Source organism: Taudactylus pleione, unplaced genomic scaffold (genome assembly GCF_031769625.1).
Source record: "Taudactylus pleione unplaced genomic scaffold, aTauple2 ptg000038l, whole genome shotgun sequence".
Lineage (NCBI taxonomy): Eukaryota > Metazoa > Chordata > Amphibia > Anura > Myobatrachidae > Taudactylus > Taudactylus pleione.
Genome location: NW_028284440.1, coordinates 2,645,756 through 2,665,895, shown reverse-complemented (window position 1 = coordinate 2,665,895; position 20,140 = coordinate 2,645,756). Strand labels below are relative to the sequence as shown.

General features: G+C 40.5%; 1 protein-coding gene across 3 annotated transcripts in view; it reads right to left on the bottom strand.

Moving 5' to 3' along the window:
- FRS2 (fibroblast growth factor receptor substrate 2) overlaps window positions 1-20,140 on the bottom strand; it is a 71,005-nt gene that overhangs the window by 18,325 nt on the left and 32,540 nt on the right. For 2 of the 3 annotated variants that reach the window (XM_088452508.1, XM_088452509.1), the window contains exons 2-5: window positions 8,344-8,433; window positions 4,141-4,232; window positions 2,862-3,048; window positions 6-161 (exon numbers count right to left, since the gene is read on the bottom strand). In XM_088452508.1, the coding sequence (XP_088308634.1) occupies window positions 6-161; window positions 2,862-3,048; window positions 4,141-4,206 (409 nt within the window). In that variant the 5' untranslated portion in view covers window positions 4,207-4,232; window positions 8,344-8,433. Of the gene's footprint in view, window positions 1-5; window positions 162-640; window positions 690-2,861; window positions 3,049-4,140; window positions 4,233-8,343; window positions 8,434-20,140 lie in introns of those variants that run through there. The other variant, XM_088452510.1, reaches the window with a different exon arrangement.

The window sequence follows — 20,140 nt, the reverse complement described above, 5'->3', positions numbered from 1 at the left end:
CCTACTTGTTGGGGTACGTGGAGTTCGTGGCACATCAAGGTCTGTCTGAGGATTTCTTTCAACCACTGGCTCTTCCACTACACTGATACTATTATTCTGCATGATTTCTTGCAACATATTAAATAGCTCTTCTGCTCGAGCACACTTAAAGGCAAATATTCCTATGGGGGGAAAAAAAAACATGTTTATATTTTGATTTATTTAAAAAAGGCAAAATCACAAAAGAAATATTCTGGGATTTTCACAACACTACTGACCATTCACAGTGACAAAAAGAATAAATAAAAAGAATAAATAAATAAAAAAAACAATAAGCCCAGAATATAATAAATAATCTGCATAAGGAAGGCACTAACACAAGGTAGAGGTTGTATGCCTCTGTAGGTGAGGATGCAAAAACACTAGCTGAAATTAAGGCCTCAAAGATTTCAGAGCAGTTGCAATAATGTGGTTATGACCCGCGATGCCCAATTTTTTTTTTTATTTTTTTTTTAAATCTTTAGTGTGACAAAAAATAACTACCTCCTACATATAGGCCTCTGTGAGAATTGGGAGAGGGAAAGAAGACAGACAATACAAAGGAGGCATTGATATTTATGTACAGAGTGCCTCTTTGGACAGCAGAGGGAGCCCAACTTACCAGTACCAGCAAAGACAACCAATAAGGTCCCAGCTTTGGACTGCTCTTCCTTTTGCAAGCATTAAGTTAAAATTAACATTTTTGTTACAAAGGGATTTTATTGTGGGATCTGATTATTGAGCCTGGCCTTGTAAGCAATGCAGTGTAATTAATAAATGTAAAAAGTAAAAAAATACATCACTGTGTGTGATTCTATTATTATACATATGGGGGTAAAACGTAATAGCCTAGAGGCATCAGCAAGCTCTGTGCGAGACTGCACGATGTTTTAAAGTAGCAGTAATTTTAAAGGCAAAGGTTTTGCCTTTTAAATGACTATTAAAAAGCTATTACATATACCCCATGTTGTGTATAACAAAAATAATGTAGAAGAGAAATGATCTAAACTATACCATAGCAGTTCATACCAAAATAATGGTTTCCCTTCTTACATACTTGGTTTTGTATAGAATCAGAATATTTAAGAGAGATTGTACACTTTTTTTGAGCAGCAACCCATCATGTATAGCATTTCAGTACTGATTATTTGTGTCAACAATAACTGTAGGTTATACGACTTCTGGAGGTGCAGTCACCATAATGAGATGACAGACACACACAGGCTTGAGTACAATGAACACAATAATGACTACATTCCTCCAACACTGGCTGATGACACAACAGTTACAATTACAGGGAATTCCTCCATCTAATTGCTATTCCAAGACACCTAAAGAAGCTGTAGTTTTGCCCAAAATGGACAACCTTTTGATAGCAACCTACAGGGGTAAAATAAGATTGGTCATAAATACATTTGTATTTCTTCTAAATTGTAAATCTTATGCGCACAGCACTTCTCAACACAACTATGTAAAAATTGAAAAGCCACAATTCATTCCACAATCTTCATATAATAAAGTTGGTTAAGTTCCCAATAATCCAGTGCAGAAGAAGCTTGCATACTGTGTGCAGATCCAGGTTTCTTTCCCGTATGGTATAAGTACCCCAAAGGTATGTAAACTGTAATTTAAATGTACTATCATATTTTTGATAAGTTAATTGCTTTGATAAGAGCCAGAAGCAGGCTGTTTCAAGGACACTGTCCCCCTGAAAATGCAGCCACCAATAGCAAGTCTCAAAGCAAATATCTCACGCCCATTCCTAAAGTTACAATGTAGTTCATAAACATGCAGCAGCATACAGATGTGTCCACATACATCTTACTTCCTTGCGTGTTAAACAGCCTTGTAGACGTGCCATGCTATGGTGTGACTCGGCAGCGCAGAGCACAAGCAGCTCCTGCTGATTAAAATATGAGGCATGCCTATATTCTGTGCGCGCCTGCGGGTGTATTTGCATGTGAAATACTACATTACAGCAGCAGTGGCACCAATACATTTTGCATGCAGATACACCCGCAGTTGCACACAGAATGAGAACATTCCGCATATCACTTTAATCAGCAGAAGCTGCTTGTGCGCCCTACTCAGATCGCTTTGTGAATAAGTCACATTGTAAGGAAAAAATGTTTTGCAGGAAAAGACGCTTGGCGCTACCGAGTCGCACGGCGCTCACGTGTTATGTTTAACGTAACTTGTAGTGCAGAGGTAAGATGTATGTGGACATGTCTGTATGGAAAGAGTTCATTCACAGGGACAATGGCGAGCAGCTGGATGCTTTCACATATATTAAAAGAAAACAGTAATTTAAAAACCAGGAGCAGGAAGGTATACCCCAGCATCCTATTGAATGCCACCTCACTTACAAGAACCAACAATAAGCATATTAGGGACCTATATAAAAAGGCGGCACATTTTTGGAGGCAAAAGAGGGAGAGTACCTTCTGTGCCAAAAAATTATGTTCTAGTAGCAAATAAAAATGTATGCCCACCACACATTCACCAAAGGGGCATTTTTACAGAAAAAGGGTGAAAGCTCTGCAACTCCAGATCATTATGTAAAGCAATTCTCCGGAAGCTCCATGCTTTTGAGCAAAAAACTATTTACAAGTCACGTAGGTGCATACAATGTATCTGGTTCTCTGATAAAGGAGGGAAAAATGATCATAAATACATTTTTTGGAGCAGGTAAAAGTACATGTTCAGCATTTGTTGGGCAATGATAGGAAGTTCCATGTTATGTGCAGTATACCAAATTCTAGAAAATTACGCTTTTTAGATTTGTATGATAACCCGGTGACAGGCTAAAGTGGCAATTTTATTATTTTTTTCCTTTTACTTACCTTGTCCAGTCTGACACCGTCGTCCACTTTCAAAAGAGAAAAGGTTTGAATCGTATCCATAACGACGCAAGCAAAGGTAGGGCCATTTGACAGAGTCCCTCTTCCGCGTATACAAGATCAGCTCATTTTCTGTTAGCTCCATCATTCCAGAGCCCAGCTCATTACCATCGTCGTCCACATTAATAACCTTCAAAAGTAGACAGACAAGAAACTTATTGCATTTACAAACATGAACAAATGTCGGAACAAAGAGACTTGCTGTAATAATTAAAACTTTTTCAACCATTCCAATGTTAACAGTGGGCTAAGTTTACTTAAATATTAAATGTATGTTAAATATACAAAATGGTCACTAATAATGAATGAATAATAAGTTAAAGAGGACTTGGAACATTCTTTATCTCTTCATAAAACTCAAGTTTTTCAAATGAAAAAATAAAACTAAAATCTGCAATTCTCTTTGAACTGGTGCGGTAATATTGCAGTATTCTAATTGCTCAACTCATAGCTGTAGGGAAGAGAAGAGTTGGTCAGGGCAGGATTACAGGTATTTGATACAGTCAGTGCATGACCTTGCATGATAATAGAGCATCAACCGTGCTATAAAAAAAATGTAAAACTATACAAGAGAATACAGGGGAGGGGGAAATTTAAATAAAATTTACATCACCTGTATTTGCCACCAAGACAGAGGTACGGACTACAGAAATGGGGGGGCGGGACTATACATTAAGTTATTCTTAAGCCATTTGGGTCATAGTTATTCTGTGGTTGCAAGAAAACATAGAACTTTTGCAAAAGTTTTATTTCTTGCCAACAGATCAAACTTAGGTGCCCACACACATACCGATCTGCCCACGATCAGCCGATGTGTACGATTTCCCTTGAAACTCTCCCCAGCAGCTCAGCACACGATCTGCACATGATTTGGTGTCCAATCTTCATACGATCTCTCCTGCAGTCAGACTTTTTACAGTGCATCGCGTCCTAGATTGTCAGATCTGCCCTACAGCACGGCAGATCTGAAGATGTTATGTGTGACCAGCGGGGACGCGCATCCCATCGTGATCGTGAGTGGGGACTCACGATATTGCCATATTTTACATGATCTGTCGTTCTAACACGTCGGAATCGGCCAGATCGTGTAAAATATCGCTATGTGTGTGGGCACCTTAAATTGGCTATTAAATTGACAGAGTCCTTTCCAAAGGTGTCAAGATAGGTTACCACATGTTCTAATATGTGCACTTTGCGCAACAAACACAAACCCCTAACCTACCTTGAACCTGTTTTGGTGGTTATCTGGGAAAGCTTCTTTATCTGGACAGCTACAACAGCTACCCATTGCTTCTTTAGAAGACCATGTGATCACTAGACACAAACGGAACAAAAATTTTTAGTAAACAGTACATACATTAAAATAGATGCATAGCTATTTTCAGAGGTGCACATCATTGCCAGTACCTGGGAGGTGTGCTCACCATCGGAAGCTGCACTAAGCCAGAAGAATCGGAATGTAAGTGTAGAAGTTGCTCTATTCACAAATTGTCCGTACACTGACTTTTCTCACTGCGGCTTATACTAAATTGCCCTAACCCTTCACAGATAAAACATTATATACAAACACTGGAGCAGTGTATTCGAATACTTGCAGACTTTCTGAGTTGAGTATTTAACAAGAGGATAAACAGTCGTCGTGAATAAATCTGGAAGTTGCATTAAATTCTTAAAACATGCCTGCAACTAAATATACGCTTACTCACTTACACATGCTTCTAACAACTTGTATGGGACTGCGCTCATAACTAGGTGAAAATTCCTAGTTTCAAGCGGTTTTATTGATCATTGATCTGTGCGATTTTTAGTCAACGTGGGCGACCGAGCATAATGGACATTTTACGTGGCTATTTGGGCGTGACGTGTGAAAACAAAAACATGGGCGCCTCCAAAAAAATTGAATATTACCCTCTGATCACCCATCACTTTAGACAGATCAGGCACAATAGAATAAATGAATCACCCCCAAGAGAAGGAGATCTGCAGAAAAGAGCCCCCTGTTCCAAAACCCTCCTCACTGTGGAGATAGCAAGGAGAAAGGCAAATCAGAAATACTTCTGTTCCACAGAGTCCAGGGGCATGAAGGATAAATATTGCAAGACCTTTAACCCCTGTATCAGATCCCACGGGACCACCAAAGGGGTGTACAGTAACTAGACATGCAGCAATACCCAGAGAAATGTGAGGAAAAAACCCTGACAATGCCAAAACCTGGATCTAGTTAGCCGAGATCTAGCCATACCTGTAAGATAAGTATCCACACCAGCTGAAAAAAAAAAAAAGATGTGGGGAACACCTCTATGGCTCAAAGAAACATAGGTCTTGCAGAACTGATAATAGTTCCTGGCCGAAAACCATGGTTTGGACCACACTGCTGGAAAACCCCTAGCATTTGAAACTGCAATTTCAATACCTTCACCATTAAAGCCAGATGAGAAATGTAGGTGTCAGAAGACTCGCTAGCTTAAGAGATCCATCTGTAAAGAAACCTCTGCCATGTCTAGAAAGTACGAATACTATGACTGTCTTGGCTAATACCAGGCCACAGGTTAACACGGACTGTTTAGAATTTTAGTAAACTCAGTAGCATTGCTATAGGAGGGAACAGGTAAATGAGAGAAGAGTCCCAGAGACCACCTTCACATTGATCAGGTCCTGGAGCTATAGTGCTTCACATTGTGGTTCAACAAAGACATCATGTTAACACCCAGCTGACTCCACCAGTTGTTGGAAAACCTTGATGGAGAGACCATTTCCTGGAGTGATAGTCCCGCCTGTGAAAGAAACGCTCACATTTACCAACCCTGGGATGAACTCAGAGGCAATGGCGGGAATATTTCACTCTAAAAGGTTTCCATCATTGGCTTTCAATGTTGCCGCCCTATAGTTCAGATATGGCAGAGACTTGTCATTGTGTGACTGAACTGTGCTCTTTGGCAAACGCCATCAAAAAGGACTAATGGCCACATTACAAACAGGGGGTGAAATTCTTCACAGCGTGGCCATGACTGGCATACGTTTGGTGAATATTCTGGGCACTGTTGACAGGCTGAAGGGTATGGTGTTGAACTGACAGTGCCCTTCCAGATGGGGGTGGGCTTCCTTGACAGGTGCCCCTGACTAGATTATCAGCCCATCATGCCAATTGCTTGTCTACATATCTGGGAGCTGGACGCCTAGCTGCCCATGACTGCTTATGTTTATGCTAAACTGCGCAGGAACACTAAAGCTGGGTACACAGACAATATTTTAAACTATTTGCCCGATTCTGATGGATCGGAACTTCAAATCATCATGTGTGTACGCACTAAGCGCGTACCCGCGGCATCGTCTGCCCCATCTTCTGGTTGCCCCTACATGCTGCTCAATCTGAAGATCTAGTCAATGATTTTCCGCAAATCGTGCAGTGTGCACTACCAGACGACCAGGGGTTATTTTAACATTATATAGTTAATGATGAAACCATGCACAATATATTGTTTGGTCGTTTAGAAGATTGCACAGTGTGTATGCACTAAATAGTGTGCCCGGGAGTCCATGGGAAATCGGGACGACCATTGCGTCGTTTGCGGATCGTCTAATATGTACCAAGCCTATGTCGACCCTCTAGAGGTGACTTGGCTATTTACCTTTTTTGAGCAGGGGTGGGACGACGACGACGACGACGAAAGGAGTGAAAACTGAGGCCTCTGGGTCTAGGGTAAATGTTGGGAGAGGAAAGAAAAAAAAAAAAAAAAAGAACTTGTAGCAATGGAAATAAAATAGTTGCTTTCCCCAGATAATCCGAAGCCTTACAGATGTGCACAACTAAAATGAGCAATTCCAAATCGGGGTCCCCACACTTGAGACCTTCTGCCCTGATTGAGGACAGGCATGGTTGAATTTGTGGACAGGTAGCCGTAGGGGTAACACGTTGGGAGTAGATGCACATTTTACCGTGTCTGCACTAGGGTGTGGGCAAAAAAACGGCAACCAACGTGAAGCCTGAAACCTTCAATTAGGTGGACCTACTTTTTATTAGGTCCTCCAACAGAGGAGGGAGAAACTCTGTTCAGCTACATGCTAGCAAGTAGTTGCTTGGAAATCTCTGCTGCTGCTTGAGTGAGCAATCTAGCCAAGTCTCAAAATCCAAGGGAGAGTGTGGACTGTCAACGGTCAATAGACCAAGATACAATACACCTGAAGGACACAGAGGGTGTGAGCACAGTACGGACACAGGCCAGAGATGCCAGTCCTTTGTGCCCCCTCCATTGCCTGGTGGGGCTGCCAAGCGGTGGGAGCCCCCCTATGGTCCACTCCCACCAGCGCAAAGGGACACTGTCTGCATCACCTATATAGGCTAGGTATATATAGTCTATAGAAGATCTGGGAACAGGTGCTAACTGCAACTGCTAACCCTGGTTCACCAGGTTGATGCCAGGTCTCCGATGTGCGTTCTGGTGCCGTATGGTGCTGTAGCACAAGGGGGATCCCAGGCACATATCTGAGGCGGTAGTAGCTGCGTCCTCCTGGAGCCGATCCAACACAGAGTGGACCCGGACATCATAGCTAAGAAGTCCCTAAATCTAAGTGTAAAACTTATAGAAAATAAAATAAAAATAGAAATAAAAGCTACAGCTACCATAAAAATGTGCCTCTCTTAGTCGGACACTTTAAAAAAAATAAAATCAGACATGTGATAGCAGACTAAGCTATAGAGGTGGAGGAGTCCGAGCTTTTTGTAGTAATTTTTTTTTAAAAAAGCCTGAGATCTACTTGACACTTCTATAACTTGGTGCTCCAGTGTCTGCAAAGGAGGAGAAAGAATACTGGTCAGAGGAGTCCCCAAATAGATTCTTTGGAGCCTAAAAAAATAAGTTACTTTTCTTAAAATGAAATCAGAAAACTTGAGCAATAACTCAACGTCAGTACTAACTACAAAATAAATCACAATAATTTTAAAAAATAACTGTTTCTTTAAACAATATTTCAATAGCATCGCAGATACATGAATTCAAGTAAAGATCTGGACTAATCAAATGAACTCTCTCACAGCTTGCTGAAGCTGAAAACTTGCTGGCCAGACAAAAAACTTGGCCTTAAGTCTCAGAATTAGGAATTCACCTCTGGCAACAATTAGATGGCAGATGAGGTAAACTCAACTGAAAGATAAAAACTATTCAGTGTATGGTAGTGTCTCAAAATGTGTTTGTTTCCAGTAAACCTGCAACCTGTCCAAGCAACAACATGATCTCATGTTTCCAGTCTACTAACAATTTCTACTACTTCCCCTAATAGGTTTTCTTGGACATAACCCAGAATTATCTCTAGGGTTGAGTTAACAATACATCTGCACTTTAATAATATTTTTGTCTTCATATATTTTCCATTAAAAAACACATTATCAGGCAATACTAGGCATGTGACTAACGCCTGCAAAACTTACATAGCTCCGGCCATTAATCTCCCTAACCTCTGCTGCAGCATCAGGACGACAATCACCATGTTCTTATGAGTTCTTATGCAGCCTTTGAACCTTTAAAGGAGGAAAAACAAAAATAAAATAAGTGATCTTGTAGATTGCTCGCTGGCAACATACTTCACTTTAAACATGATCCACTTTGGTGGCATGTTCCAAATATCCTCTACTTGTACATTCCCGACAATTGAACTGCCATCCCACACACAAATTCCCACGGTCTTCAGGTTGTATTAACTTCCTCAATGTGCAGTATAAACCTCCTTCAGAATGGTTTAACAGTTTATTTTATTTAAAAAGAAGAAAAGAAAAATATCTGTTTTAGTACCAACATCTAGGTGTGCAGGTGTAGGAGGTTAGAAGTAAATAGATAACGTAATCGCACATCATAAATCATATCACCTGCATGTCAGTAGATCGTTTTAATCAATGTATTGATCTGGTGTAAAATGTATAGTGGCAGCTCTATGCATGAAAGCACACTCAGCAAGAAAATATTCATCCACCTACACAAGAGTAAACACTCCCTGGGACACAGCCTGGAGACACACACTGATTTGGCTGTTCACTCTGCTTAAAGGGATATTACCCTGCAAATTAAAATATTTCAGCATGAATGCATAAACACCTTGATAGCTTAGCACTAACAACTTTATGGGGGGGAAAAAAAGGCATTTTGGACTTCCTCAGTAATAGCATGTGAGTTAAACAGCATGCAATGCAAGCTACAGGCCTTGCACCCAGCACCCAGTGTATAAACAGCACATTTTAAATACACGGTGGTAGTAATAATTACTAATACTTCATGATTAAATACTTGGAAAATGATGCAGCTTTGGCCCACTTGAAAATATAACCTATATGCATGTACTTGCAGGGTGAGGCTTGTCAGCTCACCAGGTATAGGGGGAGAGTGCGCCTGTGTGTGGTGAAGTAACTTAAAAATCAACTGCATGATGACACTGCCACACCTAAATTACAGCAATTACTGAAGGTTTAAGATCTGAGATATTGGTAATCCAGTTAAATGCCAAGTATGAGTGCTGCCTGTGTAAATACTATAAAGAAGTGAACTCATTAAATCAGTGCCAGTAAGCCAGAAGACATTTGCTAGGAACAAAATAAAATGAGAATAATGGTTTCTGTAAAGAAAAAGATTAACCCTTCCAGAAGCATGTGCATTAACCTGCTATGAGCTGGAAGAGGAAAGGGGGAGCAAAGCACATTACCACTGGAGAGAGAGAGAGTGTAGTGTATTCGCTGCTTGTACCTAAACGTAAACTGCTCCCCCATCTCTACTCAGAACATTGCAAAATCAGATGGGCATGGGGCTAGACAAAGTGTGGACAATGTTACCTACAAGCCTAGGAATAGTTCTATTTACCAAGATGGCTAGCAAAGCATTACTGTTTTCAAGACAAATTTAAACAAATACAGCTTATAGTGTACCCAATGACAAAATACAGTAGAACATTTTAAAAATACAAGCTTATATATAGAGTAGATAATAGAATGGGACATTTGTTTAGTAATAAGCAAAACATTTTTCATTGACTGGAGAAGTGTAATATAGTGAGGCTATTTCAACATAAAAATGCAGCATATACTATAGGGCAGAACAACAAAACATTTGTGAAATGTAAATATGTCAGCATCTGGGTCACAGGCTTCCCAATTCCCCATCGGGAAGCATCACACCGTGCACATTCACACAAAGCACCTACTAATGACAAAATGTAGAGTACCATTAAAGGGCCAACACAGAATTAAATCTGACAAACTCCCGATCTGGGTGAAGAAAACAAACGATCACTAGCAGATTTAAATGAAGGTCAGATATAACAAAAAAAAATGTGACGCACAGCATGTGAGATAAGTTTGCTTCTTCCAAGACTTCCCAATATATATATCTAAATTCAGCACATTCTTTCTATCCCTCATATATTAAGCGCCTACACTGCATTCTTCCCCTAACAGCCCAAGTAACCCTAGCAACATCTTGTGTTTTATATGGACAGCAGGTCGGTTTTAGAGGTTCCTTGGCAAACTGAAAATCTCCCCTCCCATTTTAAAGTGGGAAAGGACTCTCTCTTTAACTCCCACACTACTTATGTCAACTTTCAAGAAACATTTGTGCAGGGTGGTGTGAGGGGGACAGAAGGTTCACATCAAAGACGGAGACCACTTATACAAAGAATGGACATGCTAGCAGCCTTTGGATTGCACATTTCCAAGCAACTAAAACTTGCTCCGTACAAGAAACAAATGTTGACTGAAGGTGGTCTCAGCTGCAAATATGGACACAGTGGAAACAAATAGGAAGTACAGAAAAAAAAAACCTAGTCATCAAATGAAACTAGTTATGTTATACATTTGTACCGAATAAAAAGTTGTGCCACAATATTGTGCTTTCAGGCACCTGATCTCCTGTCTAAAGTGACTGGGATATATTCAATTGTTTTGGGCTCCCATTACTTATCGCACATGTTGCACTCAAATGCACCGGATTTATAGACACGTAAACCGGCTAAGCTCGTCTAAAGTACAGGGGGCATGCTGCTTTTGGGTGCCCACAAGATAGACTTTTTGCGGATTTCATCTCGCCACCTCAGGAGGGTGAGAGCAGAAATAATGGGCAGCCATCGGCAGAAACAATTGAATAGCTCCTTTAAGTACAGCAATGGCTGCACAAAAAAAACAAATTAATTAACCCTTAGAATTCAATGGACCAGTAAATTCTGATCACTGCTGTTCACGGTTTTCATCATCTTTAATTTATAAGGTGCCACAACGTACCATGGCGCAGTACAAGAAAATACATAAGTGCAGGCCGTTTAAAAATGCACAGATACATAATTACAATGTGCTGTTAATAATGTAGATAGGACAATGGGGAAAGGGCACTGCTCATTCATGCTTATAGGGAATGTGTTTGAATACAACGGGGAGAAGCAAATAAGGAATAAAAGAGGAAAACATATGCGATATGCCTCTCTGGAATGGCAAATCGGGCCAACGGCAATGCAAGTTTTCCTTCGCATTTCTATGTGGTGCGAGGGAAAACTTACGATGTCTGCACCACCATAAATAGCCAATATGCGCACAGCTGTGCATCGCCGTGCACTTTCATTATGGAAAATAAGAATGGCAAAGAAACTAGACACACACACACACACACAAGGCCACTATTAATCAGATGTACCTCTGATCATAAGAATTACAGGCTTAAACAGACCAACTAAAGGCTAGTATGTTTCAACCCAACCCCCCTTCCACCCACACACACAATTGAATTATTTGCTAGGTTTTTTTAAACCTTATGTCAATGAACAATAAGTCAGGGCTGTGCTGGTTATATTACACTGCAATGGGAATACACTTTTTGATGCACGTATCCTACCAGCTGATATGATGCTTGGATAATACTCCAACAGTCGAACAGAGTTTCAGTACTCAAACTGATAATTCACAATTATAAGTCAGATCCTATTGTAACCAATACTCAGCTGATGCAACAAACTGCTGAGATACAGATCAGAGTGTGCTAGAAGCACCAGAGCAGAGAGCAACACCCCAGGCAGGAAAGAGGAACTGCACGGGTTGTGACAGGTGCAGGGTGCTAAAATGGTTTCCTGTAAATTGTTATATGGGCTCGCAGACAATCACCAGTGTAATCAAGTCTTAAGCTGGGTACACACCTTACATATATATATATATCGGCAAATGATGGTTGTTCATACACCCTGAACAATCATCTTTCATCTGGTCGCGGGTCCCACTGGCCGGGGTGCGTCGCATCCCCCCTCCCCGCGGTCTCTGCATCAAGTGTACAGGCGGTCGGCTGACCGCCTGTACACAAAGCACGATGCCCAAATATATCTGCAGACGCGACACACACACACACACAAAATATATTGGCCAATCAACTGATCGGTCAATATATCTGCCACTGTGTACCAGCATTACCCAACTATCCTTACATAGGACGAGTTTTGTGCAAATAATGTTGGTCCATAGAATGTGGATTATAGGAGACCCACCATTTTTATTCAGTTATTTCTGTATACAGTGTTACAAAACACAATGCAAGACTGGGGTATTCAACATGCAGCTGAGCTGTGGAACAACAGATTAAAGCAGCCCCTGCCAGTTTTGCCATTATGTCATCCTAAAATTGTGGCAGGGCAGGCTGGGATGTGTAGTTCCACAGCAAGTGGAGGGTTGCATGATGAATACCCCTGATGAAAGAGAACTACTTGAAAATAAGAATTCTATATACCACATGTGACATATTTCAAGAATAATACATAAACATATAAACGTAAAAAACCCAAAGAAACAAAACCAGTATGTTACCAGTGACACATGCATACCATATACTTACTAGCTTAAGAAAAAACCTAACCGCACTGTATGCCATGTACAGTTTAGCCAGGAAGTTATAAAAAGAATGTCTGTGTCAGTCTGCCACCGCTGCACATTTAATCCACTCAACCTTTTCTTTCCACAGAGCAAGAGATGCCTTATAGGCCTGCTGTAGGTGTTCTGGCAGCTGGGAGAATCAGCGCCCACAATCCTGTACTACACATAGCATTGCCAGAAGTAGTGGCAGTATCTAGTGTGGGTATATTTCACATGACTGGATCTTTCACAGCAAGGTAACTATATTGCATCAGACATGCTACATTAAACAAATTAACAAACACTGAGATATAGATATATACACTATATGGACAAGTATTCAGAGGCCTGACCATTACACCAACAGGGACTGTAATGACATTGTATTTAAATATATACTTTAATATGGATTTGGTCCCCCTTTTGCAGCTAGACTAGCTTCCACTCTTCTTGGAAGGCTTTCCACAAGATTTTGGAGTGTTTCTGTGGGAATTTGTGTACATTCATTCTGTAGAGCATTTATGAGGTCAGGCACTGATGTTGGACGAGAAGGCCTGCCTCGCAATCTCCGTTCCAGTTCATCACAAGAGTGCTCGATGGGGTTGAGGTGAGGGCTCTGTGCGGGCCAGTCAAGTTCTTCCACACCGAACTCATCAAACCATGTCTTTATAGTCCTTGCTTTGTGCACTAGGGCACAGTCAAGTTGGAATAGAAAAGGTCCTTCCCCAAACTGTTGCCACAAAGTTGGAAGCATAGCATTGTCAAAATGTCTTTGTATGCTTAAGCATTAAGATTGCCCTTCACTGAAGATAAGGGGCCTAGCCAGTGACGCAACTATAGGCACAGCAAGCAAGCCCTGCACCCAGGGCCGGATTAACAATGCCGCGGCTGCAGGGTCGGACTAACAATTACCCACTCAGATGACTGACGTTCCGCAATACGAGTCACCGACTGTCAGTGACAGAGAATACGGGCCGCGCATAATACGCTAGCACTAGCTAGGAGGTGGACGTGGACTATGCATGTGTAGGTTGGTCTCACGCAGTGTCCTCCCCTCCTCCCACAGCACAGAGTGTGCCACAGCTAGGTGCCCCATTCCCACCCCGAATCATGACAGTTCCTCCGCTCACTGGCCACAATGTCCCAGCAGTGCAGACATCAGGTGAGGACGTCGTGACGCTGCCACATCTCCACAGATGGTATCTGGGGGGGGAGAGGGTACAAGACAGAGGGTATGAGGGAGGGGACAAGGACAATAAAAGACAAGGAAGATAACAAGACATAAAGGGGGGGACAATACAAAACATGCAGGGTAATCTAAAATTTATAGATCGGGGTGAGGAGTACAATATAGAAAACAGACAAATGGGACTACACACTGCAGGACATAGCCTACAGATTGAAAGGGGGGGGGGATGTAGTGCATAATACAGACCATACAGATTGGTTGGACAGCACAATGCAGAACATACAGATGGGGAGGGGGCAGATGGCACAATGCAGGACATACAGATGGGGAGGGGGCAGACGGCACAATGCAGGACATACAGATGGGGAGGGGGAAGATGGCACAACGTAGGACAAACCGATAGTGGGACAGTACAATGCAGGACATACACATGGGTACGGACAATTTGGGGGGGGTGGCCTTAAAAATTTTGCTATGGGGCCCACAAAGTTCTAGTTAATCACCTGTGCCTAGCCCAAACCATGGAAAACCGCCCCATACCATTATCCCTCCTCCACCAAACTTCACAGTTGGCACAATGCAGCCAGGCAGGTGACGTTCTCCCGGGTTCCACCAGACCCAGACTCGCCCATATGACTGCCAAACAGAGAAGAGTGAGTCGCCACTCCTAACAAACCTAATGTGGAATTTATTCCCAGACGATGGCTGTGAAGTGCCACCAGAGCTGTCGGAATGCTGCCACTTTGCAGAAAGAAACATTGCTAACCTTACCTCACCTTACCATTGCTAATCCTGCACTCCATAGAGGTGTGCAGAAAAATTAGCTGGGGCAAATGTATTCTACTGTGACGTGCGCATGCGGGACATTGTAGAGGCGCCTTTAGAGAATTTCCCTTTGAAAGTTAAATTGAATACAATTCTAGAGATCTCTGTACCATCACCTCTAGTACCAAAAGTACGTTTTATGCAATTGTCAGGCAACTAATGAAATGTAATGATATCTAGAATATCTATTTAAAGTACTATTTTTTTTTTTAATGATGCATAGTATTGGGTGGCCTTTATACAAAAGAAAACCAAAAACTAAGCTTTGGAGTTGTACATTGCATTCATTCAAGATACACATGAACAGTCATAAGACAAAATCATCAGTTCACAAACCATGTTTTATGACCACCCACCACACAAAGACCAGACCACACAGCTCTTGAGCATGAAGGAGACGGAACTGCTGCAGCATGCACAAGAAAAGAGAACTGAGCCATTCAGAACCCATTCAGTGCAGCATAGCTATACAAACCCTTCTCTACACAATGTAGTGCCAGCAGCCTAGCAGATACTACACACCTAACAGTCTGGTGCCACAGCGTGCAGATTTAACAAAACCATTTTAGCACAGATTGTTTATTTGCTTCACCTTACTAACCAGAGGCTTTACTCACTGAAAACTACGCCAGTACAAAATACAGTCCTGTCCTTAGATCACCCCCCCCCCCGCTTATAACGTAAACATTACATACGTATTACGTATGTTCTCAGTACAGAAGAACATTAAAACATATTAATCCATTTATCAATCACACTTTATAATGCACCCATGCTACAACCCCGATTGCTGCCCCTATTTTAAGCGAATGCACTGTAAATAATGACTTCTAAAAAAGGTAGAAGTGAGAAGGCAGAAATCCATGACTTTAGTTTTAAACATTTACTAATCTACTATGATTTACTAGAAAAAACTTTAACATAACACACCCAAACTAATTATTTTTACTTTGCCAATTTACTTTTTCTGCCAAGAAACATTCAACACGTAGTGTAAGGAAAAAAGTAGTATTAGTATAATAAATACGATTAGAGACAGCTACTTCCTGATGTCAAATGGGCTCAATTGGTAATGTCAATAAGTACCATCTTCTCTGTCTGGGGTCACCATGATTTGTCCTTAATATCACCTGAGGAAATGGCAGAATATGAAGAAATGTTGTGTATTGCTATACTGCTACTTATTCATTATAACACTCCCAGCAAAACCTGGCATAATAGCATCTGAATACGTACTATGCAATTTGTACCGATTTGTTGCTAATTAGATAATTGATGGATCTTCTGGGGAAGCACAGGACAACCGATGCTTAATCTGCAAGCACCTATTTTGCTATATAGCCTGATAGCTGTTCTCAGCAATGAAAAAGTATCTAGTCGGTTTCTGTGACAAGTGTGTTTATATGCCGCCTTCTCCATGAGAGACTGATATATAAGAAAAGTGTTTATATAGTTATTTAGTAACCTACACCATACATTTTTGGCAAAAGCTATATATTTTTATTCATTATGTACTTTATTGAATAAAGCATAATGCTGGACATACACTATACAATTATCAGCTGATTGCCTCGATAATTGTACTGTGCACGGAGCCAACCAATGTTAAAATATCGAGTGGTCGGGGATGCTGAATCATCCAGCATCCCCGTTCGCTGCAATAGTCTCTAAGTTAAATGTCGGCTGCATCGGGAAGTGTATGCCCAGCCATGGCCGACTGATAGACATTTCCCCTGTTCCTTCACAGGGAAGAAACGGGGAAATGTCTCTTCCCTGGGGGCAGAGCACAGATATCGGGGCCAATACATTGGGAGATCTCTCACAGTGTATGCCTATGATATCTGCAGACTGTCAGGCTGCCAGATAAAATGTCCATCGGTCTGACAGGCATTTTATCTGGCAATGTATGCCCAGCATAAGTGATCGATATCCACACCAATGTTTGTACTTATATATGAACTATTATTTATAAATAAGAATCTATTAAAAGCACTTACTGTCCAGCTATTTGTGTACTCCGTGTTAATATTTACATGTGGGAGCAGCCACCTGTTAACGCAACAGCAGTTAGTTATGTGTATTGTAAAGAGGTTAATCATTTTTCTTTTTGTTAACAAACATGCCATTGATGTAAGAAAATGTCGTCAAATTACATAGCATTAGTAAGGAACAGAACAAAAATAACAGTTGAAAGTTCACTATTAACAGCTGTGATACAACAGCCACTCAGCACATTAGGCACATGTCCTGCATCTTGTCCAGTTTTGCCACTTTATGGATCCCCTAACGTGACTGTCTAATAAAACTAATTCTGCATGTGTCTTATGTCTGGCTAGCAGTATAAATTCTTGATTTTTAAACTTCTAAAATGTGTATCTACAGTATTGTACTCGATAGGAAAATAACTGATCAATGTGTGCACAGCTTTAGTCAGCATATATAATAATTCTACACTCATGTCCTTGGCAAAGATGAGATAAAACACAATGTTGATAATATATTAACGGGGAAGTTCTTCCATAGGAATTTTTGATATTATAATAATTTTTAATTAAATATCCATCCAACAGGGAAATAACCCAATGTGATTAGCCCTGGATGCTAAACAGTATTAAAAATGTTTAATTATAGAGTATTGTTGGTTCCTAACCTCTGGATAGATTTGTTGAGGCTTGGAGAATATGAAATTAGCCCTACACAGCAGAAGCTATTACCTATTAAAAGGTAATATTTGGAAGGAAATAAACAATTAATCATTGAAGGGATAATGACAGACAAATTTAGAGGTTATAGGGTTTCGGACAGACTTTACAAAGAGAAAATACAAAGAGAAGAATTCAATTGAACACAACGGATGCAATGTACCATTCTGGGACTGCACAATGTGCCTGCCAGCATTGCACATTTTCCCGCGCACCCTATAGAGGTTCAAGGTAAAGCTTGTAATGTTGGCACTACCATATATGACTGATGTAAGCAGCAGCGGCAAATCGTGCTGAATTGAATTGTCCCCAAAGACTTAAGACTGTGGTGTGGTATGACCCTGAACCACTTAAAAGTAACCCCCCCCCCCCCACCACCACCACAGTCCAGTGCTTAGCTACTTTCACCGCCTAATGCTTGCCTTTCTGAAGCAGAGTAATCTCTGAATCTAGTGAGCAGTAGTAGAAGATTAGTGCAATGCTGGACCCTTCTACAACGCGCATACTGACAGTCACAAATTTATGAACTTTTGTTTAATAAACCAGGTTTTCTTTCAGTACTAGGAAACAATGTATGCATAAATGAAGATTAATTTTGAGGGTCTGATTCAATTAGGAGTCATATGCAGGTGATGTGCCATTGTGAAGGCGTTGAAGCGCCCCAATTTTATGCATTTTAATGTGCAGCCCCATAGGAGTGCGTATTAAAAAACATGATGACAGGGCTACCATATGTATGTTTGATGTGTGCACGGCACATATTATGCTGAGCTGCATTGCACTTAATTTAATTGGCCCTACAGCAAAATGGCTCATAGGAAGTGTAAATGTGTAAATAAATGTCCATGTATAGTATAGCTCTAGTAATTGTCTATTGTTTCCACTGAACCATTTTGTTTCCCAAAAGTACTAAATATTTTCATTAAATCTGACATGTTGTCTAATGGTGCATACACACGGTCAGATTGTGTCTCAGTTCTGAACGATAACTATTTTAAAAATCGTTCAATCATTCAAATCTGATCGAAAATTTGACATGTGAGCCTGCAACAATAACGATATCTGACATCTGATGTGTTTGCAGTCAGATTTGGATGATTTTATTTATTTTAATACTGTCTGAAATCGTTGGTAAAAATCATTCATCGGACAGATCTGACGGTGTGTATGCACGATTAACTTTGAAGGGAAAAAAGCAAATGGTAGGACATGGCCCTCATCAGGTTAATAGGGGGAATCCCATACAAAAATTAGTGTGAATGGTAATAGACAGTTTTTATTGTAGTGTTTTCTATTTTTTACATTTCTGTGACATGTGTTCCTTTACAATTTTCAGTGTCTTAGAATTCCCAATTAGTAGACTGCATATAGAACGAAAACACAAAACTTAATTGCTGCTTAAACCAATAAAAGAAAAGGTACCATAACTCAACAAAATGAACGGTGACACACACTGCTTGTAATCTAAACTAATCAAAAAGCAAGAAACTTTAACAAGTTTAAAAATGATGAAAAAGTGTTTCCAATGCTAGCACAAACTCTCGTAATATTCCCATTCACTCCAGTTCGTCTGACAGGGAATTGCTACCTTACCCTAAAGGTTTCTTTAACTCACGCTTATGTTTATTCCTAGAACTCCTAGCAAAAAGGTCAAAAGATCTAGTGGCTTCTGGCAGTTACAATTCACAAATTGTTCCATCTCTGCAGCACTTGAGAAACATTTGGCACACAACGAGTTTAAGGCCCAAGTGTTTAAATAAACCCAGAAAATACAGAGTCTCACTTATCCTCTGGCCGTTGGGAAGGTTTCACATCTCACAGCACATGAAAAGCTTGCATTCTTTGCGGCTCCTGGGATATGTCCAAACCCTGACATTTTGAAGGAGTTGTGCGTGTTACAGATGGAAGGGGCAGGTATAAGGCCCATTTTCACCTATCAGCCCCTGAGATAAACACTGACCTGCATGGCTGTTTTCAAGATAAATATACAGCTGACAGAACTGAAAGGCTATGAGGTAATGTGAATAAATATAGGCTCGACAAAACATAGGATTCCTCTGTTTCACTTAATACATTTAACTCAGGCATTCAAGATGATATGCAAAATTAGAAGTTTGTGTAAGAGTTCTTTTTTACTTTACATGAAATAAAAATAAATGTATATGTTGGCAGAGGCTCCAGATATATATTCTGTGTGAAAAACTAAGTGCACACAAAACTGTTCTACATTATTGAATATAAGGAGGTAGAATGTAAAATATGTTTTGACATAGCTAAATACTTGACATTTTGCTTATGTGCGCATTCGCCCACACAAAGCATAAATCGTGGGTCCAATCAGCCACTAAAAGCAAAATGGAATCTCTGCTGGATTTTCAAAACGCATAGTTGTTACCATGAGGATAAAAGTGGAAACCTATAAGTATATGCGATTTAAAAAATAAAATCAAAGCATTAAGCATGCCACCTTCTTGCAATTATTAGTATCTTAGACCACAATATGCTATGAAAGCTTTAATAAAACTACCAACTTTAATAATTAAAAATGTAATAATTGCTGGTGGTACTCTTTATTTTAGTTCTAGAGATTTTTCTAATGCTACAAAGAATGTTGAGTAATATGCAACCCACAAACGGTTAGAAAAGA